General features: G+C 35.6%; 1 protein-coding gene across 2 annotated transcripts; it reads right to left on the minus strand.

Moving 5' to 3' along the window:
* Positions 1–3234: 3234 nt before the first annotated feature.
* On the minus strand, positions 3235–13252 carry LOC145159114 (putative serine/threonine-protein kinase SIS8). Of its 2 annotated transcripts, none has more exons than XM_079078016.1 (13): positions 12328–13252; positions 11332–11751; positions 10596–10699; positions 9514–10478; positions 8783–8823; positions 8367–8435; positions 7504–7604; positions 7329–7407; positions 6168–6266; positions 6018–6086; positions 5867–5916; positions 4317–4493; positions 3235–3627 (listed from the first exon to the last, which is right to left on the minus strand). In XM_079078016.1, the coding sequence occupies exons 1-13, from the start codon at positions 12775–12777 to the stop codon at positions 3534–3536; spliced, it is 2718 nt and encodes a 905-aa protein (XP_078934142.1). In that variant the 5' UTR covers positions 12778–13252; the 3' UTR covers positions 3235–3533. The 2 variants fall into 2 exon arrangements, with proteins under 2 accessions (XP_078934142.1, XP_078934143.1); XM_079078017.1 differs by having other exon boundaries at positions 11332–11770; positions 12328–12464.
* Between the last annotated feature and the right edge of the window lie 8203 nt (positions 13253–21455).

Raw genomic sequence — 21455 nt, forward strand, 5'->3', positions numbered from 1 at the left:
CAAGTTCCTGACAGTACTCTCACTGGTCCGGAAATCATTCGTGAAACCACAGAGAAAATCGTACAAATCCGGGAACGACTTAAAGCTTCCAGAGATAGACATAAAAGCTATGCCGACAAAAGAAGAAAACCTTTGGAGTTCCAGGTTGGTGACCGCGTCATGTTGAAGGTCTCACCCTGGAAGGGCATGATACGCTTTGGAAAGCGTGACAAGTTGGATCCAAGGTATATAGGACCATTCGAGATTCTTGCTAGAATTGGTCCCGTAGCTTACAAACTCCGACTACCTCAAGAACTAAGTAACATACATCCTGTTTTCCACGTCTCAAACTTGAAGAAGTGTCTATCCGACGAGACTCTTGTTATCCCACTCGACGAAATCGAGATCGACGAGAGCCTCAACTTCGTGGAAGAACCAGTAGACATCAGGGACCGAGAGGTCAAACAAACAAACCAAAGTCGTATTCCTATAGTGAAGGTTCGCTGGAATTCCAAGCGGGGACCTGAATTCACTTGGGAACGTGAGGATCAAATGAAATTAAAATATCATCGTCTTTTCACTTAGTTATTTGTAATTACTTATTTGATTAAACTCTAATTTCGGGACGAAATTCTCTCTAACGGGGGGGATAATGTAACATCCCGTTATTTTCCTATTTGTAAAGTCAACACAAGTCAACCGAAGTCAAACTAAAGTCAACCAAAGTTCTTTTTATTATTTGGATTTTTTATTTAAGGTTATGATAATAACCTTTATTTGCTAAAATCTTTATAATATCCATAGTTGAATTTAGAAGGAAAAGGCTTAAAATCGAGAACTTCGCATCTTATTCTTGCCTCAGACCGTAAACTCCTCGCAGGCCGTAAACGAGGCTCCGGCCGTAAACTGCTAACCGACTTCGGACCGCAAACTCCTCGGCCGTAAACCCTCGCATACATATATAGATTTCCTTCATTTTTTCTTCATTTCTCATATCCTCCGGTCAAGAACTCTCAAATTCTCTCAAGTACCATCAAGAACACTTCTAATTCTCACCAAATTTATCTTCAAGAACACCAAGAACACATACTAGTTCTTTAGACCATGAACACCTCATTCAAGCTTCAAAACGTAAGTATACATCCTAATACTAGTTATTCTATAGAAATTCATAACTTACAATCTTGAAATCAATCAATTCCAAGAACAATGAGAGTTTACGGCCATGAGCATCTCCCTTGGCCGTAAACTCCTATGAAGAACATCTTAGACCGTAAACTCCATGGCCATGAACACCTTGTGTGGCCGTAAACCCCTTTAGAACAATCACATGTGATTGTAACACTTAAATTCAAGTGTTTTCTAGTCCCTAAAGTGGTTTCCTATCATAATTAATTGTTATATACACTAATTATATCCATATATGTATCAATATATGCTTAATAGGATCCGTTGTGTTCAAAACTTCACTTGACACTTAGCATCCTACACCAACCTTACATTTGAATAACTTACAACAGGTGAGTTCATACCCCCACATTTTCATAGTTTTTACTGTTTTAAGGTGGGGGGGGGGGGGGGGGAATACAAGTCTAACACAAAGTTTTTGTGTTATTAACAAGTGAATTCAAATATCTTATCAAAATGGATTTCAGTTATCATTAAATCAAATGGTTTTCAATGATGTTTCAAAATGCCATCAAGTCACCAAAATGAATTTCAAAATTATCAAACTTCTTTTAAATATTTTATAAACTTATATTTTTCCCCATAAATCATACTAGTATACATATATTTATATAAATAAGATTTAAAAGATTTAGGACTGATAACCCACTTTGGTTCCTTTTCCTTGTTTGGATGTGGGATTACAAGTATCAGTTATTTGTCCGAGTGTCATTTAAATTTTACTTATATATATATATATATATATATATATATATATATATATATATATATGTATGTATACAAGTATAAAAGTTTGTTCATTTAGTTTCAATTACCCTTTGTAACAAGTTGAGCAAGGGGTTGTATTCATGAATACTAGGTATCAATACAAAAAGTACATATAAATTATAATAGGTATAATTTATGATTCACAGAACATTAATTCATGATTCAAGCATACTAGAGTACATTGTTTTACAAAACAAAGGTTTAATTCAAAACTATCCAAGCGTATACATTCTTTCAGATACAGGTTAAGAGTACTAATTCAAGAACATACTATTAATCATTTATTTCAGAATGATTGAGTTTTCATAAGTATTATACATGTAACGTTTATATGCTTTTATGAGTCAAGTAGTACAGATTGTTTAATTCATTTAAACAATATAGTAAAATCCTGACATTATAACCAGAATCTCCAGCCGGGGATCGAAACAATGTGTGTATAGATCTATATTGGGATTGACAACCCCGCACTCGGACTGCTAGCTACAGTCAGGCATACACGCCTGTGAGTGACAAATTGTTATCAACATGTGTTCAACGCACTAATAGCGTTGGGTCAGGTCATCTAGTCAGTATGGTTATAATAACTTATTAAAAGATATTAACAATACGTTAGTGTATAGTTAACTAAACTTATGTACTATTTCAAAGTACTAGTTTACTAGATTCAGTTTACAGGAATACATTACAGTTTACAGTAACAGTTAATGAATTCAGACATACTCATAGATACAAGTTTACAAAAGGATTACAAATACAGAACATTGGTTTACAAATAGAACAGTTTTATGCAACTAAAACTACTTTTCATATACAGCAGAAAATATAGGATTTTCTGGAAACAGTTTACATATTCAAGAAACAGAAGACATTCTTTCAGAACATAAATACTTATGCACTCACTCAACTTTATGTTGATACTCTCTTTTCAAATTACTTGTATTCTCAGGGAACCAGTAAACAGGTACTCCCCATGCTTTTGAGAAGATGGAGCTGTTTATGTCTTGTCTTCTTCTTTTGTACAACTTTTTAGTTACGGTATACATTCGTGAAACTCATGTAAATATTTATACTTTTTAATACAATGGTTGTTTGTACTTTGATTACTATTATACATGTGTTGTGATACTATAAATGAAGTCCTCCACCCCCGGACGTTTCCGCCGTCTGGTTTGGGGGTGTGACAATACCCATCTCATCCTAGTCATTGAAAACATCTCTAGAAAACTTACTAATCCAGTCTAGTGCAAACACAACCTTAACATACACATGAGTATATGATTGTAAGACAAAAATATCTTGACAAAATCATTGGTTTCTTGAATGCTAGATTCCAACACACAACATGATTGTTTATAAACAAGTAACTATGACCTCGATACAACACGAATTTACAAAAGATGAAATTGAGATGGTCACATGAACAACCTTAAAAAACATGAAAATGACCATATCGGAAGAAAAAAAATCAAAATTCTTTAAAACTTGTGTGTTCATTGCCATTTTTTAACAATGATGTGACATATTTCTCACAATGTGTACCGAACAAATAACTTGCACAAATTCATTATTCTAAGATTGTATGCAATCCAATTCGACTAGTCTTTCGGTGTTTTAGAACTTGTATTCGGCTTCTGAAGTGGCTTCAAGGCAGCCATGATGTTGGCAAAAGTAGGTCGTTGTCTTGGATCTCTGTAACAAAAAAGAAATATGTCATATCTTTTATTATAGCACTAACATGCACATATACTCCTCTAAAATGCCGAAATACTAAAAAGCATAACATACTTTTAGCACTTTATCCATTTAGCCACTCAACTATATTTTTTTATAGTATGACCAAAAAAATAACTTTTCACATTTACCAAGTTTCGAGAAAGGTCAAAAGCATAACGTAACTTCATAATTTAATTGATTTAGATACTTTTAACTATTTTTAATATAAGCCTATATATTTTTTATCCATAAAAAACCATTTACCATTACCCCACTTTAGAAAAGACCAAAATACAGAAAAACACTACACACTTTCATTGTTTTATCGATTTAGCCACTTAACTATTACTTTTTCATGATTGTTGTAATAATAGTTGAGTGGCTAAATCAATAAAATGATAAAAAGTAGTTTTTTTTTTTTTTTTTTTTTTTTTTTTTTTTTTTTTTTCGTATTTTATCCCGATATCAAGATTTTGGGAAACGTGAAAATGGTTTTTTAAATGGTCAAAAGAAGTACAATGGTTTAGTTAAGTGACTAAATTGATAAGATGATGAAGGTACAAGTGATTTTCTGCAATTTGTTTGGATACAAAAATATAAACAAGACTAGATTCATAAGAAAGATGTTCAAAGAAAAAAAAAAGTAAAATAAAAAAAAAACTTACGTGTGCCAACATCTAGTGATGATGTCAGCAATGACAGGGTCCATGTCATCAGGAATATCAAGACGCCTATGTTGAAAACCAACTGCACCAACAACTTGCATTGGATTCATTCCACTCCATGGTTGTTGCATTGTGCAAAGCTCCCATAAAACAACACCAAAGCTGTATACATCACACCTGCATAACAAACATAACATAAATTCTTTAGTAAATTACATGAATGGTCCCTATGGTTTGGGGTAATTTGCGTGTTTGGTCCCTAACTTATTTTTTTAACTTGGAAAGTCCCTACTGTTTGTTTTTGTTGCGCGCTTGGTCCCTATCTTACCTAAAAGGACTATTTTGCCATTGATTTTTTAATTTATTTTAATAAAATGAGGTAGGTAAGGTAAGGTAAGGTGAGGTGGAAGTAGGGTTGAGAGTGTGTTTATTTAAATAAATTAAAAAATCAAGGGCAAAATAGTCCTTTTAGGTAAGACAGGGACCAAACGCGCAACAGAAACAAACAGTAGGGACCTTCCGAGTTAAAAAAATAAGTTAGGGACCAAATGTGCAAATTACCCCAAACCATAGGGATCATTCGTGTAATTTACTCAAATTCTTTAGTAAATTACACGAATGGTCCCTATGGTTTGGGGTAATTTGCGCGTTTGGTCCCTAACTTATTTTTTTAACTCGGAAAGTCCCTATTGTTTGTTTTTGTTACGCGTTTGGTCACTGTCTTACCAAAAAAGACTATTATTTAAATATGGAAAAATGGTGGGGTAGGTAAGGTAAGGTGAGGGGGGTGGGGTGGGGTTGGGGGTATGTTTATTTAAATAAATTGAAAAATCAAGGGCAAAATAGTTTTTTTAGGTAAGACAGGACCAAGCGCGTAACAAAAACAATAGGGACCTTCCGAGTTAAAAAAATAAGTTAGGGACCAAACGCGCAAATTACCCTAAACCATAGGGACCATTCGTGTAATTTACTCTAAATTCTTAAATGCAAGATATACCAATGTACTTTTATTGATTTCTTTTTATTACAACATTGTACTTTGAAAAATCTACCTAATATAAAGAAAAGTCCACTGCTATAAATTTGAAAATAAAATGCAATAATTGGTGGATTTTCAAAGTATAATGCCTTGATAAGAGAAAATTGGAAGTATAATGAAAGTAATATGCTATAACACAAAAATAAATGAAGGTACATTGTTGTTTTTTGCATTTAGCCTTATTTTTTATCGTATCTGAAATTCGTTTTTTTTTTTCTTCTCATTAGGCTTTGTAATTTTTTCTCCTCTGGATAAATGATCTTTAAAAATTGCCAATACTTGGGAAAACCGAATGAAAGTTAGGACTTAATGGTGAAAGGCGTGTTTTCTTGACTTTCTCTATTAAGTCATTCTTTTTAAATTAAGTCAAAAAGAAACATTCGTATATATATAGCTTATCTGATTAAGTCATGTCCTCATTAAGTAAAAAAGAAACAGAAACAACACTAATTACTTTACAGATGAGTAGATGAGTAAATATGAAAAAAAAAAAAAAAAGTCAAATACTAACTTTTCATCAGAAGGTTCATTTCTTAGGACTTCTGGAGCCATCCACTCTGCCTGAAGAAAAAAAACAGGGGTAAATATGGAATAGTCAAGAAAATTCATACAGTATTAATCTAACTTTTAAAAAAAATAAAAAATAATTAAATGACACATACTGTCCCTGCAGTAGACCTTGATGAAAGAAACGTGCTGTTCTTCATTCTTGACAACCCAAAATCACAAACCTGAAGGTTAAAATGTCAGCAGCAATACACATGAGGAGGGCATTTATGTCTTTTTCAATGGTCATAAAGTTGGAATACTACCTTTACAACCCAATTCTTATCAACAAGAAGATTTGGAGACTTCAAATCACGGTGAACTATAACAGGTGTGCAGTTGTGCAGATAATTCATACCTCGAGCCTGAAATTTTAATTTCATAATAATAATAAGATATATAAAAAAAATACTAATATGATGGATGAAACCATAAAAAAAAAAAATCAAAATTTGTAAGTGGAATAGAGGTCGATAAAGGGTGTTTGGATGTGCACTTTTAATGTGATTATAGAGACTTCTAACAAGGTAATGAGGTTGTCAGTTGCTTAAACCTAAGGGTATTAATGTCTTTTTGACTTAAAAGGGGAATAATTTGGGGGTTGATTATTTTTTCCTCTTGTATGGGTAAAGTGTTGTATACGTAAGGTTTGTTTCTTTTCTGGAGTGAATAAACTGTTTGAATGAGACTAAATGACCATTTTGCCCTTACATCCCAAAACTCAAATTTCACAATATTCATCAATTTTAACATGAGAAGGGTCATGTACAGCTTATTAAATAAAAAAGAAAGTCATGTACACCTTTCCAGATTAAGAGCTTAATCCATTAAATCAAAAAGAAACACCCCCTTAATCTCATAAAAGACCACCTTATATTTTGTGTTTTTTCGGGATTAAACCTGAAATCTATTTTTTGTCTGAAAAACACCTTGTATTTTTTCATTTTTCCGATTTGGCCCTTTTAGTCATTTTTTTCCCCAAAAAAATTGTAAATTTTGAGGGTTTTTTCGAGAAAAACTAAAAAAGTTGAGGGTTTATTCGGAAGCATTTAGAAGTTTGAGGATTTTTTTTCGGAAAATAATACAAAGTTGAGGGCATTTCCGGAAAAAATACGAGTTCTTTTTCAGGCAAAAAATAAAATTAAGGTTTAATCCGGAAAAAACATAAAATATAAGGTCTTTTATGAGATTAACCCAAAGATATATATTATATGGGTGTGTTTCTTTTTGACTTAATGCAGAAAGAACTACTTAATAGAGAAAAATGGAAACTTAGCTTTCCCCATTAAGTCCTAACCTTTTACCAAATTGCCCTCGTTTGTTTTTTCCTTCAATTTCCCCAACAAGTGTATCCTCATTTTCTCAAATACTTTTTTAAACATGACAAAACTTTTATACAAAAAAACCCTTAAAAGAGAGCATCATACAGTATCAAGAGCCATTCTTAATCGCCTTCGAACATCTAGTTGATTATTAGGCCTGTGTAGTAACTTATATAAACTACCTCTGCAAAAAAATAAACATACTTTATTAATTCAAATAAAAAGAAACAATGTTACATAAACTTTTTTTTTATATAATTTGTTTGTGACATTGACATACCTTGGAAGAAATTCGGTTATAATTGAAAGATGTGGTGCACGTGTAACAGCTCCCATGAAGAGTACAACATTTGGATGTCTAACTCTTTTCATGATCCTGACCTTGTAATCCAATAAATTAAAGAAATATGTTAATTCTATATTTAGAGAAAGGGTTGAATGATTATTTATGTAGCCATGTTCAGAAAGTTTAGTAATTTATTCAACAAAGTGAGATTTTTAGACCAAATGTGTGACTATGTGTGATTCTAGGATGAAAAGATGCAACGTTTATGTGTAACAATGTGGTTGCATGATTTGTGTTAGTTGCATAAATTGGTAAAAAGGTGAAACATTGTTGCATAGATTGGTCAAAAAAGTGAAAGATTGTTGCATAAATTAGTAAAAAGGTGAAACATTGTTGTGTAAATTTGTAAAAAAAGTGAAAGATTGTTGCCTAAATTGGTAAAAAAAGTGAAACATTGTTGTGTAAATTAGTAAAAAGGTGAAACATTGTTGCATAAATTGGTAAAAAAAAGTGAAACATTGTTGCCTAAATTGGTTAAAAAAAAGTGAAACATTGTTGTATAAATTAGTAAAAAGGTGAAACAGTGTTGCATAAATTGGTAAAAGATTGAAACATTGTTGCATAAATTGATAAAAAGGTGAAACATTGTTGCGTAAATTAGTAAAGAGTTGAAATATTGTTGCATAAATTGGTAAAAAAAGTGAAACAGTGTTGCATAAATTGGTAAAAGATTGAAACATTATTGCATAAATTGGTAAAAAGGTGAAACATTGTTGCATAAATTAGTAAAAAGGTGAAAACATTGTTGCATATATAAGCATTTAACAAAAGGTGTCAACGTCTGTAGAAAAACATACCTCACTTCTGAATTCCTCAAGGGATTCTGTAGTTATTTCTTGATCTAGGAACTTTTTAACAGCAACATCCTGAAAAATTATACAATGAGAAAAAAAAAAAAGTCACATATAGATCTTTTAGATCAAAAAACTATATTCTTACATAAAATCATCAAGATTAACAACAATTAACCAATGGTTATAATTTATAAAACAATAAAACCAATCGTATTTTGCAGGTTTTGAAAGTGTTCTTTTGTACTTCTGAATGTTTGCAGACTTGTGGGGTCCACATGTTTTAAAAATTTATATATATATATATATATATATATATATATATATATATATATATATATATATATATATATTCTTTTGAAACAGTATCTTTTCGATATATCTATAAAAGTATATTCTAATCACAATGAATATGAACTCACAGTTCCATGCCAATCACCACGGTATACTTCTCCATATGATCCTGCAACAAAGAGAAGATATATATATATATATATATATATATATATATATATATATATATTATTTATATTTAATTATTTATTAATGCATATGATAAAGTAATTTATAAGAAAGTGAACAAAATCGATAAAAAAACATCACCATAGTTTCTCTTTTTTCCAATTACATACTCGGAACAAAAAGATTTTTCTATATATCCTCACAATCATATCTATCACATATATTTTGCACAATTTCAATCGTATTTTGCTCACAAAAATCATTAATAAGGGTAGAGATGATTAATTCTCTTCGAAAAATTGTTCTTTCTCCAAATAGACAATTCATGTTAGTTAATTTGATTAAAGATCAAACAAAAATGTTGTAATTGTTATATTGTAGAATGCATGGAAGTGGTAAATCTTAGGGCTTAATGCAAGAAATAGCAACACATTTTCATTCTTTTTTCATGTTACAACATTCTACTTTGAAAAATCTACAAAATTATAGCCTTGTACTTTAAATTCATTTTCTTATTAGGACATTATACTCCAAAAAATCTACTCAATTGGTAGATTTTTCAAAACACAATGTTGTAACATGAAAAAAAAACAAAAGTAAGATGCTATAATAAACAGATCAAAGAAAATACATTGCCATTTATTGCATTCTACCATATAAAAAATTTAAAAAAAAAAAAAAAAAAAAGTACCCAATCCGATACGTTCACCCAATGTGATATCCTCCCATGCTATCTCACAATCCGCCACCTCATCAAGTGACACCTCAGACATTGTACTTTCATTACCCGTTGACCTATCCGATCTTCTCTCATTTTCTTGACTTTCTCCATCTCCATCTCTTCTTGGAGACTCCAAAAAATTCAAACTTTCATTTTCACACTGCATTGCAACCGAAGCAGTCGTGGTTGCCACCACAACCGCCGCCGTCACGGTTGCCGCCGCCGCCACCGGAAGTTGCATCTTCAGGTCCGCTATACTTCTCGTGGCGGCAACCACCATCGATGCGGCGGCGGCAGCCGCCGCCGCCGCCACCGGAACGTTTCTCATGTAAGAAACGTTCTGGTTCTCTGGTTTGCCAGAAACTTTCGGTAATGGAGGTAAGAATCGAGGGTGAGGTAAATTATTTAAATGACCAAAATGCCCTTGACCTTGACCTTGACTTTGACATTGACTTTCACTTGATTCTTCTTCCTCATAGAAGAGATCAGGTGGAGCAACAACGCCACTTTCGCGTAGAACATCGTGTAGTTTTTGAGCTAATTGAGGGTTTTCTTTTGCAGCATCCATCATGTATTGTGAAACGTCTTTGACTTTCATTTTGAGGACAGATGGAGAGCTTATGCCTTCGGTCCATGATGTGGATCTTGCGTGTATATGATGAGGTGTCCTTGTCATCGTCGGAGCTTCACCACGTTTGGTCTCTTTAGTGGTGGTTGCCACCACCGGTAACGAGTTGGTGGTGGCGGCAACCACCACGGATGATTCACCGGATGAACTAGTGACACCACTTCTTGAGGAAGCTAAATCGTCTGGAGACCATGGACTTGATGAGAAAGATTCATCATAATCTACAGTTAATCCTCCTCCTCCTCCTCCTATTGTGTCAGATGGAATTAGGGTTCCGGGGTCCGCCATTAAATCAACAATATATTCCCTATTGATCATGTAAAGTAAAGTGTAAACCATTGTTTTAGTTAATGCTTAATAGTAATCTTGATGTGATTGAAGTAAATTTCAACATGAATAGATGCATTAAAGCTAAGAGCAAAACCTTCCATCATCAAGTTTTATAAAGTTCATTGCAACATTGTTGGAGCCCGTGTATTGTTTCCCTTTCACTAGGCGACATGGGATGCTTACACTATCAGCCAAAACCTACAAAGGGAAAGGTAGTTGAAAAGAATATAAATTATATATCATTAAGTGGAAATAAAAGATTCTACAACCAAGTGAAAGGTTTATTAGGTCCTAATTTTTTACAAATTTGCTCGGTATACACCCTAAGGTTAAAATAGTCAATTCCTTGATGGTTGTAAGTTGTAACATCCGGTTTAAGCTTAGAATCAATATAAGTTAGATCTATCTTGAATCTACATTTCGAAACTAAATGATAACCCTATTTAAATACAAATAACAATAATTACCACATGGTATTCATCAAGGTTACTTTTTTGGCATCTTATCCAATAGTTGTTTGTTGCTATAACACTTAAGAGTTGTTTTCTTAAGTGATCATTGCGACTTGAAGAACCAAAATGACATAATCAATTAATCAAGGTGCTTAAAACTAGGGATAGTTATGTAATTCAACATTTGTCTCAATAATGAGTTTTCTTACTACAACTTCTTACATTCTTCTCAAGATCTGATTCTTTTGACCCTAAAGAACCAATGAATCATAACCACTTCAAATTGTCAAATTCAAGAAATTCCATTAATTTTCAAAGTATAATGCCCAATTAAGAAAGATACCTTGAAAGTAGGATGCTATAAATGTAGAAAGATACCTTAAAAAGCAAAGCTCGATGACATGCCATTCCAATTTTCAAAGATCCAAGAGGCAAAACCATACTTCCAAGAGTCGACTTTAATGTAGAACTAAGATCACTCCAAGCAATCAACATCTTATCAGGGTCCACAACTGGGCCCCCCATGTGATCAGAAACCAAAACCGCAAGTCTTTGCACCAAAGTTTGACCAGATGTTGACTTAACAGCCATGTCCAAGGCCTTTTGTTCGAGTTGTAAAAGCTTGGAATCTGCAGCTTTATTGACAAAAATGGCTTCCCATGTAAGATTATCTGATACGGGTGTTTTTTGTAAATCCACAAGGGAAGGCATCTTTGATGATGTGGGCCCCGTTAAGATTCCATAAAGATCATAGAACCCATCAAGAATCTTGTCATCATAGCTAAGAGCACTGTAATTCTGTGAAGTATGAATGAGTCTAGGACATGAGAAAAGTTAGAACCTAATAAGCATATTTTCTTTATAAAACATGCTTACTAGTAAGAAATATGAATCAATTGTATCTTTCAGACTTAATGCAACATGAATGACTTAATATAGAAAGTTAGAGAAATGAAGTTGTCCCATTAAGTCCTGGCTTTTTACAAACTTCTTGTTTCTTTTTATTGTAAGGTGTTAGAAGACTTGATTTGGTAAGTAATATATGGGTGTTTATCTTTGACTTAATGCAAAAAGGAAGGTGTTTATTTTTGACTTAATGCAGAAAGAAGGATGTTCCTCTTTGACTTAATGAAGAAAGACATAGAAAATCAAAGAAAACGAGGCTTTCCAGTAAGTAACTAGTTGGTTGATTAATTTGCATAGCCTAATGAAATCGAAACAGAAGTAGAGAAATTGCATAGCCTAATAATGAAATCCAATCACTAAAGAATCGAGATAAGCAATGCGCAAATGACAAAATCTTGGGGTTCGTAATTATATCGTGTATTAGAAATATATTCAAAAGTAGCAAACTGAAATAAGAACTCAACCTACCCAATATCGAAAGGCCAAGACTTCAGCTGGAGTATTCTCTGGAGGACAAGAACCCAAACTGATCTGCTTAACAGCTTCGATCTGAGCAGCTTCTGGATCTTCCCTCGCACTCAACTCCAAAGCCAATTGAAGTTGATACTCTTCTTCTACTTCTGGATCCCTAGAGTTACGAGACCCTGAATCCCAAACCCTCACTTCATCCATCGCAGCTTCCAACTGACTACTGCTAACGGAGTCAAACCCTTGAATCGTTTCCAAATTTGAAGAAGATCGAGGACTTGAACTTCGCTTATTTGTTACTGAATTAAGCCACCCCGTGATCCCAGATAGGGGTTTATTGAGTTCATCCGATTGAGATTCGGAATGGGTTTCGATTGATACAGACCGTCGTGAGCTTGAATCTGATGACTGACTTGACTTGATGTGTAGCTTCTTTAAAAGATTTTTCATACTGTTTCTAGCACTATCGTTATGTGTTCAATAAAGTCAATGCAAACTTTCTCATGAATTCAATCAAAAACTACCACCGTTGAGATCCGAGAAAGCGAAAGATGGATTCAAATTAGCAAAAACCCAGATGCTGATCTATAGACATCAAATGAGAAACGTTCTCCTATTTTATTGGTGAAAAGATGAATTTAATAAACAACTACTTTGATTGAGATGAGTAAGAGATGATCGATGAATAAGCAAGAAAGTTGATAGAAAAAGGGGATTGGAAGTAGTGGAAGTAGGACACCTACAAAATATGAAGACCCACTTGAGGTTTTGAGGCACAGATTTGAGGAATGGATGTATGAAAAGTTTATTTGGTGGAAAAATTAAACAAGAAATCTTTATATACTCTTTGCTACTATTTCCATATGTGCACCAACAAACGTGGCTTATTGGCTGGCGAATTGTTGGGAAATAAGCAGGCCGCCAGCAGCTAGCTGTACACAAATGGAAATGTGTAATGATTGAGTATTCTTATCAAGAAATCGGTTAGCAATGGTGTCGAGTCATTCTTCAAACACTTATTTAGGTAATAAAGTTATTACGCTATTTTTGTGAATTATTAAAAGAGAAATTAAATAATGTCATTTAATTTCTCTTGTTAAAAACAACCAAGATTTGTTTGTTTAGGCCACATAAAAAATATTGTAATTTAAGCGTCAAACTCGTTACAATAACCCAAGGTTGTAAAAATCGGTCGGCGGTAGCTCGGCGGTCGACTGACGATAAGCGATTAATCAGACTCGATGGGGATTAATCGGGGACCCTAAATTATTAATAAAATTATTTAAAAAATTAATATTTCCTAAAAAATGAAGTATTTGGAAATTCTAAATTTAAAATTTTTGAAAATTTAAAAATTTTAGTATAATATTTTAAAATTTGAAAGCTTACAAATTTAAAAATTTAAAATTTTGGTGTAATATTTGAAAATTATTTTTTTTTTGAATTTTTTAAATATTTCCCGCCTATGACCGCCAAGGACGCCAAGCCCGAGTTTGGCCGATTTTGACCAATTTCCGGCAAGCACCCTAATCGTAATCGGTTCGAGGCCGCCAAACGATTAATCGCCTATTAATCGGCCGCCAATGCCGATTTCTACAACACTGCAATAACCACACCATTTTAAACTAGGTATACTCACCACATCATATCATTATATTCAAGGGTTTATTCCACAAAAGCTATTATATATATACAACATTGTTTTCAAGGGTTTATTCCACAAAAACTATTATATATACAACATTCTTTACTTAGGAATCAAGAATATAGAAATCCCAAGTCCGATGGGCTTTAGAAGGTGATGAGAATAGTGGTTTCCTCCATGGGATGATAAACAAGCATCTCAGGTCACAGAGGCTAAACAGTCTCAAAGAAAATGGTTTTTGGATCAATGATCCAAATATGATCAAGCAGATTGCAATTAAGCACTTCTCTGAGCCGATTCGATTAAGACGTAAGTTTATATGTTCTATGTTCAAGAAATTGCCCCATCATATGGTTGTCTCTCTTGAGGATCCTTTCACACTTGATGAAATTAAGTCAACGATCTAGGCTTGTGGTTCGGATAGGGCCCTACACCTGACGGGTTTTCGTTCGCTTTGTTAAAATCGTTCGCTTTGTTAAAAAACATTGGGAGGTGAATGGAAACGACTTCTATTTTGCAGTGAAACATTTTGAAGCTTCTGGATTCATTGACAAGGGTTGCAATGCATCGTTTATCACCCTCACTTCCAAAATCCAAGATCCTATCACGATATGTGATTTTCGCCCCATTAGTTTAAGTAGGTGCCTCTACAAAACAATTTCTAAGATCCTGGCAGAAAGACTAAAGAAAGTGATTGTAACATCCTGTTTCTTGTCATTTCTTCTTTCAGGGTCGTAGGCCGGAAGTCGATTGTGTAAAGGCTTTGGGCCTTAAGGAGGTAATCTTTAGGCCTTTCGGATGGAGGCAATGATGGCTGCGAGATCTTAACCTTTGAATTGTGTTTTGGGCCAAAGGGTAGAAAAGGGAAAGTCATAGGCGGGGGTCTTGCATGAAATATGGATTTTTGGTCGAGAAGATTTTAGTCCAAGATATCTAGATAGTATTGTGGGGCTCTTCAATACCTTCCCATGGATATAAAGACCGTCGAAAACGAAGTTGGTACGAAGAAGTTATGACCGTTAGAAGTTAGGAAGGTTTTGGGTTAAGGCGAGTACGTTAGGCGTACAGGGTGTACGCTGGGTGTACTAGGCAAGGTTGGTCACGGAGGATCAAGTTGGTACGCTGGGCGTACCAGGAGTACATTGGGCGTACGCAAGCCTGATACAAACCCTAATATTTGGGTCTTGGAACCTTTTTAAAGACCTTAACTCATTCCAAACCCCATTACCTTCAGCCTACATCCTCTCTAGCCCTAATTTCGAAACCCTAGCCCCATTTTTGAGATCCTTGAGTTTTTGAGTGCTTTGGAGTGTTCTTGGTGCATCTTGGAGAAGAAGGAGCTCATTGGAGAAGTGTTGATTGTATTGGAGCTTGTAGATCCAGACCTTGTTCACCTTGATCTTTCTTCTGGAGGTATAAAGCTTGAATCTTGATGATGCATTTGTTAGATCTAGCTAGTTTTAAGTATTATGAGCTTTTGGTCACTTTAGTGCATAAAGTTTAGATCTTGAAAGTTTTGTGACTTTGTTATGGATAAAGTTGGAAACTTTATCCATCTAATCATCATATTGATTCAAATTTGAAGGTTGAAGACTTGGACTTAATGGATTAAGTTGAGAAAGATGCACTTTTTGTCCCTTTGAGACTTAAAGACTAGATCTTGTTTGTTTGGACCATCCTAATGGATAAAGTTGGAAACTTTATCCATTATGAAGCTATTAGGAATCATAAAAATATGATCTTGTTCCTTCTATCCCTTCCATGCAAGAGTTGTGATGTCTTAATGGATCAATAAGTTAGGGTTTTAGCTTTTGGACCTTTTCTAGCCATGGAAAGTCATAAAGGTGGATACTTTATGACTTAAGTCGATGTTTTGAGTCAAGATTTGAGCTCTGGACAAAAGACCTTAAGGGATAAAGTGCTTAATGAAGGAGTGGGATCAGGCCGCATACGTTGGGCATACTCAACTGCCTTGGACTTTGACTTTCGTTGACTTTTGTCGACCGTTGACTTTTTGACCTTGTTATGAGCTTTTGGACCATCCTAATGGATAAAGTTGGAAACTTTATCCATTATGGAGCTATTAGGAACCATAAAAATGTGATCTTGGTCCTTCTATCCCATCCATTCAATAGTTGTGATTTCTTAATGGATTAATAAGTTAGGGTTTTAGCTTTTTGACCTTTTTCTAGCCATGGAAAGTCATAAAGGTGGAAACTTATGACTTAAGTCGATGTTTTGAGTCAAGATTTGAGCTCTGGACAAAAGACCTTAAGGTATAAAGTGCTTAATGAAGGAGTAGGATCAGGCCGCGTATGTTGAGTACGTTGGGCATACTCAACAGACTTGGACTTTGACTTTCGTTGACTTCCGTCGACTGTTGACTTTTTGACCAAGGGTCAAACTTGAGGATTTTGGGATATTAATTAAGATTCTATATGGTTCTAGTGTTAGTGGATTCGCGGGTGCAAGTAGTACATAAAGGGGATCGTATCATAGTGTTTCAGAGTTCTTCGATTCAAATGAGTTTTCCTCACTGTACATGTGGGTCGAAGGTACCGATGTCGACCACTAGGTTATGTATCATGGTATATAGGATGTTGTTATGTTGTGGTGATCTGTTAGATCTGTATCCTGATATATAGGATGTTGTTGTGCTATAGTGACATGTTAGATGTATGTATATATCCTTATATATAAGATGTTGTAGTAGTGATATATTGGTTATCATCTAGTGGAGTGCCCTAGGGGTTGTATGTAGTCATGTAGGATAGCCCGAGAACTCTTGATCTAGGCTTTCTTTCATGTTCCTTGTTTGGTTGTGGCTCTAGAGTAGGATCATCTGTTCGAGTGGCTATCTCACCTCTGGTTACTTATCGTTACGCATTTCATGGAGGTTAGCTGGTAGTGAGACAATGTGCTGTGAGAGGACTAGTAGGTGGTAGTGAGTTGTATGATTGATGTTTGTCTGTATTATGTGCCTAATTGATCCTTGATTGTTTATATGTCGACATATGGTGGTAGTGGGTTGAGGCATTCCTACTTTGTGTTGTAGGCCAAGATACCCGGTGCGGGCCAACTGTAAGCCTTAGGCACGGAGGCTCGAGAAGAGCCATTGGGTTGAGGCGGTAGGCCTACAAACCCTGGGTATTCCAGCTCGATAGCTTATTGGACCCTTTGCATGTTGGCATTCCAGTCCGAGGAATGATTAGGCCTGGGCATTCCAATATGATGATTGTGGGCCGTTATGCATGCTTGTATGTTTATTGTATGGGGTATTTTGGGGGAACTCACTAAGCTTTGTGCTTAACCAGTTTTTTATGTTTTTCAGGTTTTATCGGTGATCGTGGGAAGGCGAAGTCAGGACTGTACTGATGGGTTTTGAGCACTACAACATTCTTATGGTGTACATGCAACCCTAATGCTTTGGATCTAGGTTTTTATCAAGTTATACATGCAAATCAAATCATCCAAAGCATGAACCCTAACTAGCATACAATTTTCAGAATTTATAACATAAAACAAAGTTAGAAGAATACCTTTTCCTTGTAGCTTGTAGATCCTGACCTTCAAGAGCTTAGTGCCTCAATTGTTGCACCTCTAGTGAGTCACAAACACCAAGTAGCAAGTTGGAAGAATATGAGAGAGGTTAGGAGGCTCAAAATCGGCTAGGGTATTCTCTTGGAAGCAAGTGGCCGATTTCAAGGTGTTATGGGGTCTTTATATAGTTGTGCAATTAGGGTATTTGACTGAAACCCTAATTCTCTGCTTAGGCCTTAAGAAATCCTGTAGATCCTTCTAGAAGGCCTCTTATGGACGAAATCTATGTGGACTATGCATATGATTTCGTCCATCTCTTCTTAGGGATCCACAAGCCCAACTTGCAACTATTAGATAATTGGAATACCAGTCCCCTTAATTCAATTACTCTCTTTTGATCACCAAATTAATTTCAAATTAATTTCTGATCAATACTAATTAAATAATATGATTTCTCAATTAATATATTATTCTTATAACATATTAATAAATCACAATTAACCTCTTTCTCTATAATTCATCCTATCAAATTGCTATGGTGAAGGCAACCCAAAAGGACCATGCTACTATCGGGTCAAGTACATACCAATTATAGTTATGGGCTTAGACACCTAATCTAACAGTCTCCCACTTGGATAAGTCTAATAACTATACCTGCAAGTATGACTTCAAAATCCGATTAGCAATCGTAGCTCTCAAAAGCCGCTGTCGAACTCTGACCTAGTCAATAACGAGTCCTTTAGATAAGGGATCATATAGTCCTCCGTTCTTAAGATATCATGTGGACAAAGACATGGAATAAAGTCATACTCATTGTCCAACAGTTTGTTTCCTGATTTCTGATTTGTTTGAAATAGAACTTAATTGAACACATCAATTCAGTCCTGACCGGGCACATAAGTCAACACAAAATCATCGAGGGGCCCAAGATATCACGTTAAATCCTCTTAGGATAAAAGGAACAGATAAACTTTGACTTATATGTTTGTACTATTTACTTATTAAATTGTACACAACAATATGTTTTATAACATCAAGTTACTGATGCGTTTATGCACTATCAATGCACAACCAACTTGTAAACAACAACTCATATATATCGGTTTAAAGACTATACGATATTATCGTCTCACAATCACTCATGATAAATTCCATGAAGTGATTCATATGAGCGTGGGTTTAATCCAATACTCAAATCTCATTTCAGGAGCACTCATGAACGTTGCAGCAAACCTTTGCTATGTCCAAACACTTAGACAATCTACAAACCAATTCATGACAGTCTAACCTCATTACCTACTTCCAAAGTATGATAGACTGTGGATAATTCGAATAATCCTATTATTCTGGAAGTCAAAACATGCAAAAGTGAAACAATAGTAAACAATTGACACAAGATAGTAACTTTACTCATAAATAAAACTCTTTTATTCAATCATCAAATGTCAATTACATTTTATCTATTACAAGCTTCTAAACAACTATCTAATCACTAAAACTAATATCGTCCTTCAGACCAATGCTCCTCGCAGGCTGTAAGTGCTTAACCCTGCTCAGACCTTTTGTGAGGGGATATGCTGGGTTCTCCTCTGATGATACCCTCTTTACTACGAGGAGTCCCTCTTCTACTCGATGTCTGATGAAGTGGTATTTTCTATCGATGTGCCTGGATCTCCCATGATCCCTCGATTCCTTGGTCAGGGCACCTGCTCATTCGTTATCGCAGAAAATCTCCATAGGCTCCTTTATGGCCGGTACAACTCCAAGGTCTCCGATGAAGTTCTTCAACCATATCGCTTCCTTCGATGCTTCGCTCGCTTCTATGTACTCTGATTCGCACGTTGAATCAACCACAGTCTCCTGCTTGGAACTTTTCCAAGTCACTGCTCCTCCATTCAGGGTAAATATCCAGCCCGACTGAGAGCGGAAGTTATCTCTATCGGTCTGAAAAATAGCATCACTATACCCTGTCACTCTTAAGTCTTCACTTCCACCAAGTACGAGGACCCAGTCATTCGTCCTTCGTAGATTCTTAAGAATGTTCTTTACTACTATCCAGTGAGCTCTACTAGGGTTCCCTTGATATCGGCTGACCATGCTCAAAGCAAAAGCCACATCAGTGCGAGTACACGTCATAACGTACATGATCGAGCCAACAGCGGAAGCATATGGTACTCGACTCATTTCCGCTATCTTAGCATCGGTACTCGGGCTTTGAGTCTTACTCAATTTGGTATTGCTCTGGATTGGTAACCCCCCTTTCTTGGAATTCTCCATGCTAAAACGTTTCAACACTTTATCCAAGTAAGTACTTTGACTAAGTCCTATTAGTCTCTTGCTCCTATTTCTCAATATCCTTATCCCTAGAATATTAGCAACCTCTCTGAGATCCTTCATAGCGAAACACTTCCCATGCCAGGACTTAACTTCCTGTAAGGTCGGGACGTCGTTTTCTATGAGTAGTGTGTCATCCACATAAAATCCCAAGAAGCTAACTATACTCCCACTAGATTTGACATATACGCATGACTCATCCTCGCTTCTCGAAAAAACAAACTCTTTGACTTTCTCATCGAAACAAAGATTCCATCTGCGAGATGCTTGTTTCAATTCATAGATGGATTTCTCAAGCTTACACACTCTATTAGGGTACTTTGCATCTACAAAACCCTCTGGCTGATTCATGTAAACATCCTCAACCAACTTTCCATTAAGGAAAGCGTTTTTGATGTCCATCTGCTATATTTCATAATCATGAAACGCAGCTATGGCCAGCATAACCCTTATATATTTGATCTTGACCAATGGTGAGAAGGTCTCGTCATAGTCAACTCCCGGAGTTTGAGTGAAACCCTTCGCAACCAGTCGTGCCTTGAATGTGTGCACTTTCCCATCCATGTCGGTCTTCTTCTTGAAGATCCACTTGCACCCGACCGTCTTACGACCTGGTAAATTGTCAACCAAGTTCCAAACTTAATTGTCATACATGGACTGAATCTCGCTGTCCATCGCCTCTTTCCATTTTGCAGACTTCGGGCCTGCCATGGCTTCCTTGTAGTTGTTAGGTTCATCCATATTTATTAGTGTACTATCACTAATAAACGTATCACCCTCAGCAGTTATATGGAAGCCATATAATACGGGTGGAACACTAACTCTACTGGAATGTCTTAGAGGTAAGGACTCATCAATTGGTTCAACAGGAGTTTCCTCCTCGGGTTGAGTGCTAATGTTTGAGGTTCCTTCATCACTTGATTCTTGTAGCTCTTCAAGATCAATTTGCCTCCCACTGTCCTCTTGGCATATGAGTTCTCTTTTGTGGAAAACCCCTCTCCTCGCAATGATGACACCATTGTCACTCGGTCTGTAGAAGATATATCCAAAGGATTTCTGCGGGTAGCCGATGAAAATACATCGCTCACTGCGAGGTTCAAGCTTGTCGTGAGTCTCTCGTCTTAGGAAATCCTCGCAACCCCAAACCTTGATATGTGCCAACGAGGGAACCTTCCCTGTCCACATCTCGTGAGGTGTTTTGGCAACCTTCTTAGTTGGGACTAAATTAAGGATATGTACGACAGTCTCTAAGGCATACCCCCAGAATAAGATAGGTAACGAAGCTCGACTCACCATGGAACGAACCATGTCCAACAAGGTTCGATTGCGCCTCTCAGCCACACCATTGAGCTGCGGTGTCCTAGGTGGCGTCAATTGTAAAACAATTCCACATTCCTTAAGATAGTCGTGGAACTCGATACTAAGATACTCACCACCCCTATCGGATTTGAGCATATTATCTTCCTGCCCAATTGATTCTCCACTTCTTGTTTAAACTCTTTGAATTTTTTAAAGGTTTCCGACTTGTGCTTGATTAAGTAGATATACCCATATCTGTTATAATCATCGGTAAAAGTCACATAGAAGAAATTTTCTAAAGGTTTCCGAC

This window comes from Lactuca virosa, chromosome 2, assembly GCF_052849685.1.
Source record: "Lactuca virosa cultivar CGN04683 chromosome 2, Lactuca_virosa_CGN04683_v6, whole genome shotgun sequence".
Classification (NCBI taxonomy): domain Eukaryota; kingdom Viridiplantae; phylum Streptophyta; class Magnoliopsida; order Asterales; family Asteraceae; genus Lactuca; species Lactuca virosa.